This window comes from Centropristis striata, chromosome 8, assembly GCF_030273125.1.
Source record: "Centropristis striata isolate RG_2023a ecotype Rhode Island chromosome 8, C.striata_1.0, whole genome shotgun sequence".
In the NCBI taxonomy this organism is placed as follows: Eukaryota; Metazoa; Chordata; class Actinopteri; order Perciformes; family Serranidae; genus Centropristis; species Centropristis striata.
Window position 1 is genome coordinate 10,456,124 of NC_081524.1, and position 18,826 is coordinate 10,474,949.

At 37.3% G+C, this 18,826-nt stretch overlaps 3 protein-coding genes across 3 annotated transcripts; 1 reads left to right on the top strand and 2 right to left on the bottom strand.

Annotated features, from left to right (window-relative positions):
* The first annotated feature begins 754 nt into the window (after positions 1–754).
* On the top strand, positions 755–4,365 carry emg1 (EMG1 N1-specific pseudouridine methyltransferase). Its single transcript, XM_059339666.1, has 5 exons — positions 755–932; positions 1,736–1,837; positions 3,014–3,155; positions 3,667–3,875; positions 3,956–4,365. Exons 1-5 carry the CDS (start codon positions 783–785, stop codon positions 4,067–4,069), a joined length of 717 nt encoding a protein of 238 aa, XP_059195649.1. The 5' UTR covers positions 755–782; the 3' UTR covers positions 4,070–4,365.
* A 325-nt stretch (positions 4,366–4,690) lies between these two features.
* On the bottom strand, positions 4,691–9,253 carry LOC131975639 (histone H1-like). Its single transcript, XM_059338332.1, has 3 exons — positions 8,931–9,253; positions 6,268–6,542; positions 4,691–5,385 (listed from the first exon to the last, which is right to left on the bottom strand). Exons 1-3 carry the CDS (start codon positions 9,178–9,180, stop codon positions 4,855–4,857), a joined length of 1,056 nt encoding a protein of 351 aa, XP_059194315.1. The 5' UTR covers positions 9,181–9,253; the 3' UTR covers positions 4,691–4,854.
* Positions 9,254–9,364: 111 nt separating this feature from the next.
* On the bottom strand, positions 9,365–18,239 carry kel (Kell metallo-endopeptidase (Kell blood group)). Its single transcript, XM_059338331.1, has 18 exons — positions 18,129–18,239; positions 17,139–17,418; positions 16,739–17,050; positions 16,501–16,628; positions 15,385–15,543; positions 15,206–15,277; positions 14,935–15,123; positions 14,182–14,342; positions 13,972–14,089; positions 13,777–13,872; positions 13,599–13,697; positions 13,439–13,516; positions 11,704–11,810; positions 11,543–11,632; positions 11,390–11,457; positions 10,550–10,710; positions 10,380–10,469; positions 9,365–10,298 (listed from the first exon to the last, which is right to left on the bottom strand). Exons 1-18 carry the CDS (start codon positions 18,153–18,155, stop codon positions 10,152–10,154), a joined length of 2,382 nt encoding a protein of 793 aa, XP_059194314.1. The 5' UTR covers positions 18,156–18,239; the 3' UTR covers positions 9,365–10,151.
* Between the last annotated feature and the right edge of the window lie 587 nt (positions 18,240–18,826).

Genomic DNA, 18,826 nt, shown 5'->3' on the forward strand with positions numbered 1-18,826 from the left:
AGTTTATCTGAAAATATATGATTAAATAACAGTTCTATCATTTAGTTTGGCTCAGTTTTTCTCTATTCTACCATCAAGAGATCTGTCGGTCCATTTATATTTAATATGCATCATTGTTATTGGCAGTGATGGAAAAAGTATTCAGATCCCTTACTTAAGTAAAAGTACTAATATCACACTGTGGAATTACTCCACTACAAGTAAAAGTCCTGTTTTCAAAACTTACTTCAGTAAAAGTACAAATGTACCGCATCAAATGTACTTAAAGTATCAAAAGAGAAAGTACTTATTTTGCAGAATGGCCTCACTCAGATATATAATCTAAATATATTAGATCATTGTTTGTGATATTTTTATGTAAGGAAGCATTTTAATTTTGTAAAAGTGGGGCTCCTTTTAACTATATATATTGTTATTAGGTTCAATTTATAAAAATGCCTAACCATTTTAAATTTATCATGTTTTTTTAGATTAAAAATCTCGACCTGAAAAGTAACTAAACTGTCAGCTAAATGTAGAAGAGTAAAAAGTACAATATTTGCCTTAAAATGTAGTGAAGTAGAAGTATAAAGTAACATAAAATGGAAGTACTCAAGTAAAGTACCTCAAAAATGCACTCAATTACAGTACTTGAGTAAATGTACTTAGTTACATTCCACCACTGGTTATTGGAAAAAGTGAGTTTCTGCTGAAGGTGGTGAATTTCTTTTAGGCAGCCACTCGTGAACGCGCATTTCTGCCGTGACGCACCCAGTCCGCGACACAGTCCAGCTGAAGGCATCATGGCGGCTCCTAACGAGAAGAAGCGTGGTCTTGAACATTTGGACGAATATGAACCAAAACCAGCCAAACACCTCCGCAGCCTGCACGACCGCATGGCGGAGAGGAGACTGGTTGTTATCCTGGAGGGAGCGTCGTTAGAAACAGTGAAGGTAAAGCGTCAGGGTGTGTGTGTGTGTTGTTGTGATGCAGCCTCTGCCTGCTACAAGTGGAAGTGACATCAGTAACTATACCTTTAATGCTAGCTATACACCAGAAGTCTTTGAAAAGGTTGGAAAAGACTCCTGGAAGACTATCAGCTCACACCTGCTTACATCTAAAGACAAGTGTTTAGAGTTTTTAGTCCAAGCCTAGTCTCACACTGAGATTTTAGACAGACTGAATCATGCATGGTCACTATTTACAAGGCTACAACTAGATTCTTTTAGCATTTTTTTCCTACCATGCATTGTGTTGGGGAAAAAAAAATAAGACGCCACAAAATACAACGCTGAAAAGGGGTTTCTGTTTTTCTTACATGAAAAGTTGACTATTTTACAGTAAAAATAGATATCAAGAAGAATAAAGGAAAGAAACATTTAAAAATGAATTCATGATATAAATGTTTGTCCTATTTAATGATGATTTATTTATTGAATAGTTATATTTATCAGCTCTATCAACTTTAATTTAGTTAATCATACATTAATTATCGATTATTTATTACTTATTTATGTATAGGCCTACATTTATAATACGTTTAAACCCAAGACTAGGAAAAGACTGATATGAAACAGTGCAGATCACTACCTTACACTTAATGATGGAGATGATGGGAGCGCTGTGACTCCAGAAAAACTCCTAGATTTACTAAAGACTTACTGTTTTTAGTCTGGGACTGTGAAAATCATTTGGTGTAAGTCCAGCATAACTTGGAGGTAACTGATACAATAAGTGCATATTTTGTGTTTCTCAGGTCGGAAAAACCTTTGAGCTGTTAAACTGTGACCAACACAAAAATATCATCGTCAAAAGTGGAAGGAATCCAGGAAATATCAGACCAGACATCACACACCAGGTAAACACTCGTTTAGAATACTGTGTAAATTTGTATTATTTGCTGGTGTCTTCCATAACCTGCAGTCTGAGTGGAGTCACATTTCATATAATTAATTATCTAAATATTTGAGCAGAAATTCAGAGGTCTGGAATGAGGTTAGGGTCAGCATCGTCCAAAATGTAGAGCATTGCAGATGAAATCACTGAAGGCAGATTCTGTATTATATTTATTTAGCTGACAATTTTATCCTAGATGATTTTATAATACTTAAAACCCAGAAAGTGCAGCAGTCATACAGGACACCAACATCATCAAATATATGCGGTAATGGAAAAATATATTAGACCATCCTTTTTTCCCCCTTGCTTTATTGTTCATTTTAATGCCTGGTACAACTAAAGGTACATTTGTTTGGACAGCTATGATGATAACAACAAAAATAGCTCATAAGAGTTTAACTTAAGAGCTGATATCTAGACATTTTCCATGGTTTTCTTGATCATGTTTTTGGTTATTATCAAGAAAACCACAGAAAATGGCTATATGTCAGCTCTTAAATTAAACTCTCAAAATGTACCTTTAGTTGTACCAGGCATTAAAATGAACACGAAATTGAAGAAAACTATGGTCTAATCATTTTTTCCATGACTGTAGATCTACTTCAAGTGCTCTAGCTTGAAGTAACTTAAAGAAATTAAGTCAGCATGAAATCAGCATGAAAAAATGCATCAAAAAGTGACTAATTGATTTAATAAATCTTTGTTGACTAAGGTTGAAACTACCAATTAGTAAACTAATCGATAAAGAGGTAGCAGCCTTATAAATAACACAATTTAAGGGATCATAATCAAGTGTTAAAAGTCTAACATACAGACATCTGTCTCCAAAATCCAGTGTAATATTATGTCAAATTGTTTTCTGAAAAGCAGAGGTGGCATTAATACAATTTTACTGCCAGCGCTTTTTTCAATTGTAGCGATTGAAATCTTTTTGTCTTTGATTGTATTTTACACTGGATGGAAAGTCAAATAAGCAAAATGATATTGGTACCTGTGATGGTTTAAAAAAAGCTTAAAAAAACATATTGATGTATCTGTTTATTATACTGTATTATATTTATATTTGTGTAGTAGCATTTTGTTTTTAATAAAGTTGAACATTTTTTAACTTGACTACTTTATTTCCTCGTTCCAGTGCCTGCTCATGTTGATGGACAGTCCACTGAACAGGGCAGGCCTGCTGCAGGTTTACATCCACACAGAGAAAAACGCCTTAATAGAGATCAACCCCCAGACCAGAATCCCAAGAACCTTCAATCGCTTCTGTGGCCTTATGGGTAAATATTAATGATGAATGCTTTGTAAAAAACTATGTCGATATTAAGTTTCTTTGTGCAGTCTTACCCACCCATTCTACAGTTTCATACCAACTGATCTGCTTTTTTTTAACTTGTGTTCTTGTTCTATTCTGTGTTTTTTTCTATTGTTGTTTTTATTTATGCTACCTCAGTATCTTATTCTATTGTATTTTATTGTACTTGAATACCGGACTGCTGTGACAACCGAATTTCCCTTCGGGGATGAATAAAGCTATCTGTCTGTCTGTCTGTCTGTCTGTCTATCTATCTATCTATCTATCTATCTATCTATCTATCTATCTATCTATCTATCTATCTATCTATCTATCTATCTATCTATCTATCTATCTATCTATCTATCTATCTATCTATCTATCTATCTATCTATCTATCTATCTATCTATCTATCTATCTATCTATCTATCTATCTATCTCTTAAACTCCTCCTCTTCAGCTAACCTAATAATTCTCTCTTCTTCTTGTACTTTAGTTCAGCTGCTGCACAAGCTGAGTGTCAGGGCTGCTGACGGTCCTCAGAAGCTCCTGAGGATGATTAAAAACCCCGTGTCTGACCACCTGCCCCCCGGCTGCCCCCGCATCGCCACCTCCTTCTCCTCTTCTGGAGAGGCTGTCTGTCCCCGGACTCTGGTGCCAGAGGGACCGGCCGCAGTGGTGATCGGAGCATTCGCACATGGAGCGGTGAGAAACTGCTCCACATGGTAGCTGCTTCACTTCTAAAAGCATCAAATATCTGTTACTGATCTCTTTGTCTCTCTTAGGTGAATGTGGACTACACAGAGAAGACAGTGTCCATCAGTAACTACCCCCTCTCTGGGGCTCTCACCTGTGCCAAGATGTGCTCAGCTTTCGAGGAAGTGTGGGGCGTCCTGTGACAGACAGTCAATAAACTACTGATGTTGGCCTCACCGGGACAACAGAGTACATGGACTCTTTTTTTAATGGACTAGGAATGGATATGATGTCCATTTCACCAGTGGTGTCACCTGGACTACAGACATGTATCCTGTTATACACTGTATGTGTATACTTGTATGATGGTGTTTGGCCCCAATGTGGAATATAAATTACTGTTTTCATGTAGAAGCATGGCTGTTTTATACCATTATCAATTGCACCAGTTACATTGTATTTTGGGTAATCGATCAATACATAAAAATCTGACAGAAAATGAGTGGATTTCTTTTATATAGGCTGAGAAACATGAAATGCACAGTACAGTCATGGAAAAAAATATTAGACCACCTTTGTTTTCTTAATTTTCTTGTTCATTTTAATGCCTGGTACAACTAAAGGTACATTTGTTTGGACAAATATAACAAAAATGGCTTACAAGAGTTTAAGAGCTGAATCATTATCAAGAAAACCATGGAAATTGGCTAGATATCAGCTCTTAAAATGAACTCTTATGAGCTATTATTATCATATTTGTCCACACAAATGTACCTTTAGTTGTACCAAGCATTAAAATAAAGAAAATGAAGAAAACACAGGTGGTCTAATATTTTTTTCCATGACTGTAGAGACAAACCATAACATGATGATAAAGTACCCAGAGAAGTCTAACTCATCTGATGGCTGCATCAGAAGACAATATACAATATTCAGGTTGCTGGATAGGTTTGAGTTTATTGTTGCTCACCATTAATTACTCTAGAAGCTAATAATAGTAAGCTCTTCTCCTGGCGACCCGATGTTGCTGTGTCTTTACTCGTGGTCTCCGTCTTGGTGCCGGTCTTTTCCTGGAGGATTTATACGGATGACGGTTTTGCATTGGTCGACGTTTCTGGGCCCTTGGCGCTTTCCTTGGTGTTTTTCTAACCCGTGCAACTTGGTTTGTTGTAGATCTGCTTTTCTTTCCAGCCGGCTTTGGTGATTTTCTTTTTGCTTTGGGTGTCTTCCGTCTTGGTTTACGAGTCTTGGCTGCCAGTTTGTGCGATTTACCTGCAGGTTTACGAGTCTTGCCTTTTGGTTTGTGGGATTTTGTCGGTTGTTTCCGAGTCTTGCGTGCTAGTTTGTTCGATTTGACTGCAGGTGTATGAGTCTTGCCTTTAGGTTTGGGAGTCCTTCTGGTCTGTCCCTGTGACTTTTCTGCCTCTTTAGAGGATTTGCTGACTTTTTCTCTCTGCTTCAGATCTTCTCTTCGTTTGGGGGATTTCATACTTCTTGTCTGTACTTGCTTGGTGTCGTCCTTTTGTAAAAAATTAATGATTGAAAATTACAGTTAATTTTGTCTTATCAAGTGCATAAACCTGTCTAATTTGTGCATTGAAATGTAAAAGTCAAGTCAACACAGGGCAGCACTCACACAGGGAACAAAAACTGCTGCTACTCTTATAGTGGGGCAGCTTAGCTAGAAATTATATAAGGATTGTGCATTTTATGATAATAGCGTCAAATTTGGTACACTTGTAGCCAAAGACATATAGAAAAAAATTAGATGTGGAGGCACAACAAATTTTATATATTTTTGTGGTAATTTTACATATTTTTTTCGGGTAATTTTACATATTTTTTGGGGTAATTTTACATTTTTTTGGGGGTAATTTTACATATTTTTGGGGTTAATTTTACATATTTTTGGGTAATTTTAATTTTTTTGGGGTAATTTTACATATATTCTGTGTAATTTTACATATTTTTGGGTAATTTTACATATTTTGGGGTAATTGTACCAAATATCATGTGTCTATCACCATTATCCATTGTTAATGTGAAATTGAATTGAAAAACAGTCGTCACGACAAATTTTCAATATGGCCGAAAAAAATATGTAAAATTACCACAAAAATATATAAAATTTGTCGTGCCTCCACATCTAATTTTGTTCTATATGTCTTTGGCTACAAGCATACCAAATTTGACGTTTTTATCATAAAATGCACAATCCTTCTGGTTATCTGCCCCACTATTTGTGGAAATAAAAAGATTTAAACTTTCAATTATGTTCTACTCTAAACTATAAGTATAACATGTTAAGAGCATTGCACCTGCAACTTTTATTCAGTGCTGTAAACTAAACCCAACTTTACAGGCAAACACATTACCACATTAAATTCAAAGGTTATTTTACCTTATTGTTGAGTCTGAACGACACATTCCTTCTGGTTCGCACCAGTGTCTCGTCGTCAACCAGCCTTTGAGTCACCACGTTCACCCGCCTGTTGTTCTTGGTGATGTTGTAGCCTCCAGCAGCCAGCGCCTGCTTGAGCTCTGCCATGGAGATGCCCCCTCGGTGTTTGCAGTGGGAAACCACGCTGAGGATGAGCTGGGGGACGTCAGGCTTTGCTGTGTTGGCATTCTCAGCCTCAGACTGAATCTGATGCTTGAAAAGACGAAAAGGAGTCTCTGAAAGATCAATAGACAAGGGAAGTTTGTGTGATATCAAAAAATTTAATGAAATTAAACCCTTAAACCTTTTTGTGATAGGATAAAAATAAATGTAATAATGATGTAATATACATTTAATTACAGCAAATTTTCCATTAAAGCCCTTTCAGTCAGGGCTATCATATCATAGAGGACTAGTTTTGTGTAATGAATGGGTGGCTACACATTAGGGGGTTTACATTTTACAACTGTATTTTAGATGTTGATTCCAGGATTTTAGACTGAATATATTTACATTTTAGGCCCAATTTTTTAAAATACTTTTAAAACTTTAGCATTTTTCCCCAGAATTGTATTCTTGACTGCTTTGAAAGAAAAAAATTCACAATTCACAAAATTCACAAAGTGTCAACGAATAAAACAGCATTAATATTTACTATAGCTATGCTTGAACAGAGAGATATATTTGGCTATATGTTCTTTATCAATACATACGGGGGCATCTCAATAAATTAGAATATCATGGAAAAGTCCATTTCCAGTAGTTCAAGTCAAACAGCCCCAACCAAGTATTAAGTGCATATAGATGGACATACTATTCAGAGGCCAACATTCACATATTAAACATACTTTTTAAAATTTGTGTTTTGTAATATTCAAATTTTTTGAGACATTGAATTTTAGGTCTTCATTAAATGTAAGCCATAATCATTATAATTAGAAGATATTAAATAAATTAAGACATGAAATGTTTCATTCTGTGTGTACTGGATCTATATAATGTGTTATTTCCACTTTTAGAATTTAATAACTGACATAAATAAACCTTTTTTATGATATTCTAATTTATTGAGATGCACCTATATATAAATAAATCAGTCGAAAATCTCTCAATTATAAGGTCCCAACCACAAGGTAACGGTATTGAACACCCTGTGATGTTTTGTTCCCCAAAGTTGGTTAAATGTTGCCTGGAGCTAGTTAACCCTCTGGTGTCTGAGCCTATTTTGGCCGTTTTTGAATACTTTTGATTTTGCTCTTCATGTACCACATAAAAAATGTTTACTATACTGTTAGAAATAATCTGTTATTCTGTCTCTGTTTTCTCTCTCTGTTGTCTGTCTCTGTGTATGGGGGTCACTATCTGCGTGGTGAAGGTCACTATGCATGCGTAATCCACTAACCTTGTCTGTGCTATCACTCTCAATTATGGATTAATCATGCAATATGCTTTTGATACAATGATTATGATCGTGTGTTAATATTGGTTTAGAAACTATGATTACTATAAATACATTTATCCCAACTGCCTAAACTTAGTAAGATTCTATCATCATAAAAATATATATGGTATTCTTTGTATTTTATGTGCACATTGCAACATCTGTGTCTCCAATTATATCTCTGTAAGTCATGTGTTGAATGTTTTGGAAGTAGGCCAGGTCATGGACACGGTGTGCTAGAGGAGATTACGGTCTTCTCTGCTTGGTGACATGACGTGTCCCTGTATTGATAAAAACTGGCGAATCAACAGATCAAGAGGGTGGCACTTCCTGGAAGAAATCTACCTTCATGATTAGTAAAACATTCTTAGGTTATAAAAAAGGGTTGGAGGGACAGAAGGGGGGTCAGACCTCATGAACTGATCCGCCTTAATCATGTAAATCAGGGAAGTGATGTTTTAACCCAGAGATCTGTGTAACTGCACATTTCTTGACGTATTGTAATAAAATGTAAAAACTAAGAATTTGGACGTCTCCTGCTCATCATTCCCCATCAAACGATCTGTGCAGAGAAATAGGTGAGGGGTTTCTTTTGGAGTCAGATAATTTAATTTTAAAGGTTTCCTCAATGCATTTCTCTAACAATACCCATATTTGGTATCCATTTTTTCTTCACCTATATGATCTGACAGTCTCAGTTCTCACTTTAACCTACTTTATCAACATATTGAGGCAAAAATCATGAAATCCGAGTTGAAAATTTTTACTATTTACTACAATAAAAAGCACAAATATGCTCAATGAACTGTTTTGGAACTTACATAGGATACAAATATGAACATATAAAAAGGTAAAAAATGTAATATAATAAAACTATATACAAAAAAGTCCCATAAAAACATGTATATTTATAGGCTTTTTTCCCCTTGCTAGCTGCAACTCTTCAAAAAAAAAAAAAAACTGTGTTAAATTACAAAGAGAGCTACACTAACGCTCAAATATTACTATCAAAACTATCATATCTTTGGGTTTACATTACCTCGGAATGTCAAACAAAAATTGGGAGAAAGTTTCAAGTCTGTACTCCTTTTGATGACCAATGTTAGCCAAAAAAGAAACACAAGATAAAAAGGTTTATTTTTAAACTGTGAAATGAAAACAGCCCTTATCGTCAGTTACTCACTGGGGAGGGACAGCTTCTCCCTCCCGGTGGACTCCTGCTGCTCCTCCGGGACGATGATGGCCCGTTTCAGGAGTCGACCCAAGCGCTTGGCTCCTGCTTTCCCCAGGCCTTTCCCAGTCGGAGTTTGGGAAGGTCTGCCTGTTTGTTTTATCGCCTTTAACGGTGTTTTCCCCCTTGCTTTAATATTGATGTTAGCATTTCCCTTAGCGCCCCTGGGTGAGGCTTTTTTCGGTGTGACCTTTCTCCGCATTTCTGCCTTTTGCCTATTTAATATTTCAGAAAGAAATCTAAATAACTACCCAGATGATTGTCGGAAAGGTTGACAGGGAAATAGGCCTGATTTTAATTTAGTTTTAAATAATAACACTTCTTTAGTTGCTGTTGGAGATGAGTGTTTCAATCACCTAGGACACAAAAAGCTCATTTTAAATCAGTCAGTTTTTGTTTATTTGGCATGGTTGGGTCAGAGTAAACATTAAATCATGTATTAATAACATAACCCATTGGATAACAGAAAAGAAGAAAAAAAAATCAAAACGGCAATTAACATTAATATGCTACTTTTGGATGATTACGAAATCAAGCATTGGAAATACTGCAATTTGTATCTTAATAAAATGATGGCAGCCACAAAAAGTCTTTAAACATCTCAAAACACATTTGATCCAAATAAAATGCTTTTTTTGCATTATTCAATGTAAAACAAAAGAAATAAAAGCTCTTTTTTTCATAAATCATCAGTGAAAAATAAACAAATGAAGTCACCATTATCAATAATAATATAACAAAGTAACTAATCTTATTTCACTTTTTTCCCAAAATGTAATATGTGTTGACTATAGTTACTTAAGTTTTTTAATCTGATTACATTTTGTAACCAACCGTGTTTCAATGGCATTATATACATTGATCTGTGAAACATTAAGTGAAAACTGTTTATTTGATTTAAATGAACATTTGACAGCTTGTGCAATCTATGAAAATCTAAACATATCAACAAGAACAAACTACTGATTAAAAAAATGTAATTTACTTGTACATACTGTAACTATTCTCACCATAAATGTCTGTATTAATAAATTATCTCTGTAACATCGGTTTGTAAACATCACAGTAAACATGCTTAATGTCTAAAGCACCATGTAAAAAGTTTTGCTAGACAATCCATAATCATAAATAACTACAAAAAAACAAAACCTGCAGGTGTTTAGAGGAGTGTACTCAGCATGTTTGTAATGAACGCTGCAGGGTTTTATGGGGACACTGCAGGCTCATAGGACACAGGTCAGATTTGGCACAAATCACTGTAATCAAAAAGGAGGGCTCCAAGGGCATGAATTCATGGTACGGATCCAAGTCACAGTTAACCTGGAAAAAAAATATATAGTAAAGGAAATGCAGAGGTGAAAAGGAGGTGAAAATTGTCACCAAATAATAGAAGTACAGTACCTGAGAAAAAGATGTGAGAAGCAGATGAGTGTGTGATAGTCCTGAGATGGAAGTGTCAATCGGATGGTTCTTTAGACTCTGATTGTAAGCCTGAAGGGGGAAAAAGTGGATGTATGGAATCAATGTGTTGTTATACACACAGAGACTGAAGCCTGAAGATGGCTGCTCACCTGCAGTGCTATCTGCAGTGCAGAATACTGCACCCACACCTCCTGCTGCTGCCCTGGCAAGAGAGAAACTGCTTCACCTCGGCCTGTTTTTTCTGCCACAGAGAGGTAGTGAGCCCACACACATTCCCCCACAGCACGCACCGTCTCACTCTGAGAGTGAACTGCAACAAGGCAGAGAGATAGATATGACAAAGCATTAAAAGATCTGTAAGTGGAGTGTGGTTTCTAAAATTTTATTTTTAACCCTTTGATGCACAACATGGGTCTAAAGTGACCCGACCCGAGTTTTTATGTTCTATATCTTTGCAATAAATTATTTTCATCATTCAGTATTGCAGGTTTTCCTCAATTAGTTTGTTTGTGATCATCATCATCCTAATTGTATGTTTTCCTTTAACAAAATCCCTTTTGTGTGTCTTCTAATGCACAACATGGGTGAAAAATGACCCATATCCATTTTTAGCTAAGTAGCTTGCTAAGCTAACTACAAAGCTAACTTCTTGGCTAAGTAGTTAGCTTAGCAAGCTACTTAGCCAAGTAGTTAGCTATATAATAATACAAAACCTTTTTTTCTTCATAAAGTGTGAGAAGCAAAATGGAAATAATGATCTGTTGTTATCAAAAACAAGATATATAAAGAATACTTGGAATATTCAATCATAAAATAAGTTCATATCAAAAGATAGAGCGCAGAAACACACAGCAGCATTAAATAACATGGGGAATGAATGAGGGTCATTTTAGACCCATGTTGGCCATTAGAAGGGGGGTCAATATGTTGCGCATCAAAGGGTTAAGGTAATTTACTGTTTATGTAACCCAAACATGAGCTTCTCTTACTGTCAGGCAGAATCAGGTGGAGGATATCTTTGGCAATAAGGAAACCCATTACACCATAATTCATCGCCCTGTAAAAAAATAAACATGTGCTGTAATGTTCAATAATATATGAGAATCTTTTAATAGTGCTTTTAAAATGAGTGCACACTTTACCTGGGATAGGTGTGATGGAAGAGAGGAGGGGTAAACATTCCCATGGGAAAGAGGAGCTCATTACCGAGGAGAGTTGGTGTGACAGACAGACTGAAAGAACCAAGAATATGATAAATACATGCTCAAATGTTTGAACTTTAGGAACAGAGGCAGAAACTTACACATCAGCTGCCTCCGCTTGCTCAGTCAACAGTTGACTGCGTCTCTTTTGCCACAAGGACAGAAGCTGGATGTAGTTGGAGAAGAAGCTATGTGTGCTGACCGCCACCTGGAAACAAAACTGATTATTTATAGTGTCTTTTTTTTATTAAATGCAGACAGATATGCTACATTAACATCTTTTATAGACCTAATCTGTTAGAGACAATGCAGTAGAGATGGGTGATATTACAATATATTATCAAAACAGTATTAGGGCTGTATGAAATAGCTCTATTTGAATTCTAAATCCACATTTGAATGCGGCACAGCTTTTTTTTTTCTTGTCCATTCTGTTTATACCCAGTACTTCTGCAAAGTTGCAGGTAAAAATCAGGCAACACTGATTAGTATTGTCATATTTGTAGATTTTGGTAACCGGTAAGAGACTTCACCATTCACTAAATTACTGAGGGTTCAAGAATTGTTGTCTCATTTATGGTCTGTTGAATACAGGGAAGCGAATCAGTGCACTCCACACAGCTTTACAATGGCATAAGATTTTACTATTTTAAAAAGTGAAAAACAAAACAAAAAATCAGTATGTGTTGGCCAATGTTAATATTGTGGGGGCCACTACAAATATATCTGATAAAAAACGTATTTATTCAAAGTGAGATTCATTTTTTCAGGCTCATTATGTCATAAAATGTAACATGACATTCAAGGATTCATTGAAATATCTCAGTAGAAGCTTTAAATATAAAAGGATGGCATTCGGTACAAACCCTAAACGATATAAAATATCTACTTTTATGTATTATCCTTTCTTAAAACCAGCAGCCAAGCTGTTTAACAAGAATATTTAAATTATTTGGATGATGCTTTATGTTCTGATCTGTGCACGTTGTAGTGAAACTGGATCGATATCACTGAGTCCATGCTTTTCTAACATGGACTATAGAAAACTAGGTTTTACCATGAGATTATTTCATATAGATAATTTATTTCTTGATTAACAGCAAACATGCTCTATTATGATTTATCATTACTGAGATAAGGAAGCCTATATCAGATAGAAAAAGAAGACAACAGAGCAGAAGCGCTGCTGGGTCTCTGTCGCGACCACATACACAACATTTTAGTCTTATGGCATCATTCTACAAAAAGGGGCAGAGGGGCCTCTTTTTCTTAAGGAAGCTCAGATCTCTTGACATCTGTAGTAAGATGCTGCAGATGTTTTATCAGTCTGTGGTGGTAGTGTGTTGTTTTATGCTGCAGTCTGCTGGGGAGGCAGCATCACACACAGAGATGAAGGCGGTTGGACAGACTGGTCTAAAGAGCTGGTTCTGTGGTTGGAGCCAGGTTGGACTGTCAAGATGTTTGAGGCCATCTTGAAATCATCATCCACTACACAAAACCTTTATGGACCAAAAAAACAGCAGTGGACGGCTCCTCTCTCTCCGTTGCAGGACGGAGAGATACAAAAGGTCCTTTGCTCCTACAGACATCAGGCTCTAATTCTTCAATAATTTACAGAAGAGCTAGCAGACTAACTGAATTTCTCCTTGGGGATAAATAAAGTAATATTGATTTAATTTGATTGATTTGATTCTCCTTTTGATGAACAGCTCTCAGTCAAAGCACTTTGTAAGCTGTTATTTTTAAAAGAAGCAATATGAATAAAGTTAGTAGTAGTAGTAGTAGTAGTAGTAGTATTTTGGCCATACAGCCTTACAGTGGAGGTCTGTAATGTACCTTGGAAAAAAGCAGGTCAAGTTCAGCCTCACTAGAGATCTCTTTTGTCGTCCAGAGTCTTGCCTTTAGAGACTCAACCTGGAGGAAGACAGGACTTTATTAACATCAAAACTCCAGCAAAATGCAGTTTCAATGAGTACAATACTGTTTCACTTATTACCTTTTTCATGACGGTCTGGAGAGACGTCTGATTGTTCCACTTGAGTTCATGTAATTTGGACTTGAAGGAGGAAAAGATATTTTGAATGATCTCCTCAGCCTGTTGAACAATAAAAGCTTGAATACATATCAGCCTTGAAATTCAATCGATGTTCCAGATCCCCACGAAAGCTACTGACCTCTGTGTGTGCCGTTGTTTCACTGAGACGTTGTGTAAGAACTAAGTGGAATCCTCTCTCAGTCTCTAACACACAGTGTTTCCAGCGAGGGGCAGCCTGGTGAGGAGGCCCATAATGAAGATGTGACTCACCAAACCAACTCACAGATGTCATCTTTCAAAAAAAAAGTACAGAAGTCTGATTGTGTTGACTCACCCCTTCAGTGTCACCCAGAGCCACGGACAAATTCTTCTGTGTTTCAGAAAACCTGGAGTCTAGAGCCGGCATCACGGTGTGCAGCAGATTGAGGACCATATAAGTATGTACGGGCCCGCTGAGTGGATTCATATGTGGCAGCACAAGATTAAAATAACAAAAATGGAAATGCATGTTTGATTGTGCAATGTTTTGTGTCACTTACAGTACCTGGGGCTCAGCTCGTGCCTGTTCAGCCATTTGCCAATGACGCGGGACATTTGCACAATGTAGGGTGAGTTATGTAGAAGGACATGGTCGTCTTCGGTGAGAGCCAGTGGATGGAAAGCTGCCTGCAGAGAGCCCAGCCAATCAATGGCAGGAGCCTGGCTCTGTTGGCATATTTACACAAAGAAATTCAAATTTTACAGCCAATTTACACACACAGTATGTGTGTAAGGTAAGCCATTCTCCTCCTCCTGTACCCAGGTTACTAATGTGAACTGAAAATAAAACAAGGCTCAAATGAAAATAAGCAGGAAAAAGTAAAATCTAAAGATATTGCCTGGATAAATATCTAATAAAAATAAACATGGATATAAAGATTTATATTTAAAATGTTATTATGTAAGGCACCTTTTGAGGCATCTGTATATAAAATGTGCCATATAAATACTGTAAACTTCCCTTCCCCCAGTCAAACTATCAAACGCACTCAAACTAATTAAAACCAGTTAAAACTAATTACATTTAAAACTACAACCCTAATTCCAAAACATTTGGAACACTTTTGAAAACATAATACAAACAGAATGCCATAATTTGCAAATCATTTTCAACCTACATGAAATTGAATACAGTACAAAGAACAAGATATTTAATGTTCAAATTTGGAAACTTTTTTGTAACACCGTATATACACACTGCTTTACATTTTACACAGCGTGAAATCAGGGTTATATATTTTATAACCTTGCGGCGTACCTGTAGCTCTCTGATGGTAATGCGCTGATAGAGCTGTCCTTTGGACAGGCGGTAGTGCAGAGGTGCAGTAGCCACTGCGAGCTCAGAGGACAGAGAGATGAACATGCCCACGTGGTTCATGTTGTTGCTAGGCTGGGCTCCCAACATTTCCAGGTACCTCTGACATGAAGCCAAGAAGAGACGTAATGTCTGGATGGAAAGAGACAGGAGAATGATAAAGGAATGCAGTAGTGGAATGGATGAATATTGTTGGTCTGGCTCAGTCATCAACCTGAGTTTTAACTTGAGACTTCAGTGCTTTGCTGTTCCATTCAATCGGGATCAACAGATCTGGTTGATCAATCTGTTGACAGAGAGGAGAGCTGAGTTAAAGCAATAAGGCAAAGATTACTCTTCGATGGCAGCGCTCCCACCAGCATGTAAGGACCAATTATTCTAATGCATACAGACCTGAATGTATCTTTTGGTCGTCCCGTGGGCAATTTCATTTGGGTCTTTGCCCACATAGAGGTTGAAGAACGGGAAGGTGGCGTAGTCTCTCATGAGCAGGCCCAGGGTGGAGTTGAAGTCAGTCGGATTCCACCGTCCTGATACAGCCCAGCCCCCCAGCTGCACACAGACAGAGGTAGATTGTATTAAATTAGGGATGCTCCGATCTGATACTGATATATTGGGGCGATACTGAACCAAATAGTTGGATCGGGGCCTATCTCATCAGTTAAATTATATGTTTACATCTGATTACACATGCATTGTTTTTGAATATTTAGTTTTCATGGAGTCACTTGTTTACACCACATGTGAATTTAACTTTTATATTCTCAGTTTCAGCTGTTATATTATTTTATGCTGGAATTTATTCCTAATTGCACTAATTTATCTTTTCCTAATTTATTCCTAATTGCACTAAACATTTACAAAGAAGTCTGATTCCTGTTTATTTTGAATCTTTCAGATTTATCAAGTCAACACATTTTGTTCTCCTTTTAATGCAGTTTTATGCTGAAATTTTAATTCCTGTTAAAATTTTGATTAATTTGTTGCTACGGTGCATTTAAAGGGTTTACATTTGGTTCTCTGACTGTAAATGTTGAAGATTTTTACCAAGTTGATGGTGCAGACTTTAATATTTTAATGATATATATCAATTCAGTAATTAATATTAACAAAATATAGAAAAGTAATCTTTAAATCAAGCCTGATTTTGCCTTGCACACAGAGAGGCGTACAGCTCATTGATTAAACACTAGTATTAGATCAGTAGTCTCTACTGGCAGACACCCAAAACCAAGGCGTCTGTATCAGGACTGAAAAAGTCAGATCTGTGCATCCCTTTATAAAACCATACATCATTATATACAGCATGAATGAAACATCCTGCTGCTAAAAATCCTGCTGTGTTAGTATTAGGATGCATAATTGTTTGTGTATAACAGAAAAAATGAATTCCCCCTATCCTTTAAGAGGGGTGATAAAATAAACTGTGTTAAAATAAAATGTTTGACAACCTTTCCCTTTGATTTATCAGCCAGAAGCCCACGTGTTAAGGATTTTTAATTATCTCACTTTCTGGATGAGTGTAAGGAACGGCTCTGCTCCAGCAGTCTCTATGGATTTGGTGTCCAAACAGGAACGGTAAAATCTTTTGGCCTTCTGCACTGCTGTACTGCTGCTACCCGGTCTGGAGTTTGATTCTGACAACCAGAAGAAGAAAAACATTATTCAGACAATACGTTGATATAATATACCCTCTGATGAGAAAGAGTGGTCTACATTAGAAGCTAATTTTGTTGCAGTCTATTACCCAAAATCTCCCTGAGATGCTGCAGCAGTGCAGCTTTTCTGTCCAGTATTTTCTCCTCTCTCTGTCCTCTGACTGCTCTCTCTCCACTCTTTTCCACTCCACTCCATCTCTTCTGGGGCCACACAGCCTTTTCCTTCTGGTTCTGTGGATGTCCAGGGATGCCCTGACCTCTTTGCCTCCCCCCGCTGTCTGGTGAAAGTCTGTCAGGCCGACATGTGAACAAAAAGTAGTCGCAGGGCTGCATGAAGGGATCAGCAGATGAGGACAGACGGGCTGAGGCCCACTGACAGGCCGGGGAGAAACATGGTGTCACTACAGGAAAGAATGAAAGGAGAGTCAGACAAAAAAAAGAAAACTCTGAATATATTAGTCATTTTGCTGTGTTCCCCTGGAGGCCTACCTTTGTCTGCCTGGTTATTTCTCCGATGCATAAATAAGTAAACAAGTCCCAGAATGGCAGCACATAAAAAACCCCCCACAAAAAGAAGAAGCAGCAGACGAATGTTTATCCACACTGGCTTTGTTTGTTGCTGGTGCTCGGGGTTAGACTCAGGCTGGAGCTGGGTTAGTTGATGGGTGTTGGAGGGATCTTGGGTGGGGAGTGACAGCTGGAACAGAGGTGGAGGCTGCAGCCCCCTCTCGGGTTCTGGCTGTGACGATGGCTGGACTGATAGCTGAGGCTGGAAGCGAGCAAGTGAAAGAAGAATTTAACTGGGTTAACCAAAATACCACAACAGTTTTGTAACTAGAATCAACTCAGAGAGCACAATAGTCCAGTCTTCAATAATATGCAAATCTGTGTAATGTCTGGATATATTTACAAAACTGTTAGAGTTATGTAAAAAAAAAAAAAAAAAGGTTGTACTTTAAAGCCTCATCATGTCAGCAGTGCATTTATTATGTACTTCTAAAAGTGGAAAAAATTCACCCACGTAACACGTACATTTGTGAAGGCCTGTTCCCTACTTCCCCTTCTACACAGCCTATACCCATCTTCAAATTCGAGCTTCAATTTTATTTGACTTTTTGATCAGAGCAACAGTGAGACCAGAAAAATTAGCAGAACCACATACTTAGATACCGTTTCAGTACTCTTCAGTAACTCTTCTGTCTTACTTGAGTTTTCCACAGTTACCAGAAAATGCTGATTAAAAAAACATCAGTTCTTGTTTTGGCATCCAACATTTGGCAAAATAATTTGAGTACATTGCAGACTTCACAAAACCACATTATTTAAGTAATAACATTTCCCAGGAACATACTTGGCTCTGCTTCCATTTCCAGCAACTAATATAATAACACTTATGCTGGCCTCATTTCCATGTGAACATAGTAAACAGAGCTTCAAAACAACATGCAAACCTTTAAGGTTTTTTTTGAAAGGTCCTACCTCAAGCTCTATTGGAGTTTCACTCATTCTTAGTATATGGATGTGTTGCTCTGTGTTTCTCCTGCGTGTTACATCCTCTGTCTTTTACATCTGATGTTTCACATATGCTCCCTCCTCCTGCTGTCAAGCAGCTGTCATCTCAGCCCTCTATCTCTCTTCATCACTCACTTCTCTTTTCATCTGACGCTCTGATAAAAACAACTCTGCAGGCTGTCTTACTCAGCTCTCCAGGACGCAGATAATCAAGCCTATGGTTCCACTCTGGGACATGCATGTGGATGTTTTGTGGTTTGTGAACCCAGGACACACTAAACATTTAGGCTCTTATTTGTGTAATTTCTGCAGTGTTAAAGCTTTGAGAACAGAAGGCTTGTGTTAGTAAGTCGAGGCCAACAAATAGCTTTTTCTCATACATCGTTGCATTGAATGAGGGCAAGCATTCCTGGAAAGTAAACACTCTCAGATGCACACGCACACGACCACTGTCGTCATTATCAGTGCAGCACATGGCTGTTAACAACTGATAGAGCAGTTTGGCGTCCTGAAGGTCACGTAACAGTGTAGCACGTCATTGAGAGGCTGGGGGAAACACGTTTCATTGATGTCACATGGAGGCCGACCACAGAGAGAATATGGTGGCAAAAACAAATATGACGAACTGTTATTGTGTGCAACTTTATAGTAAATTCTTATTTCAT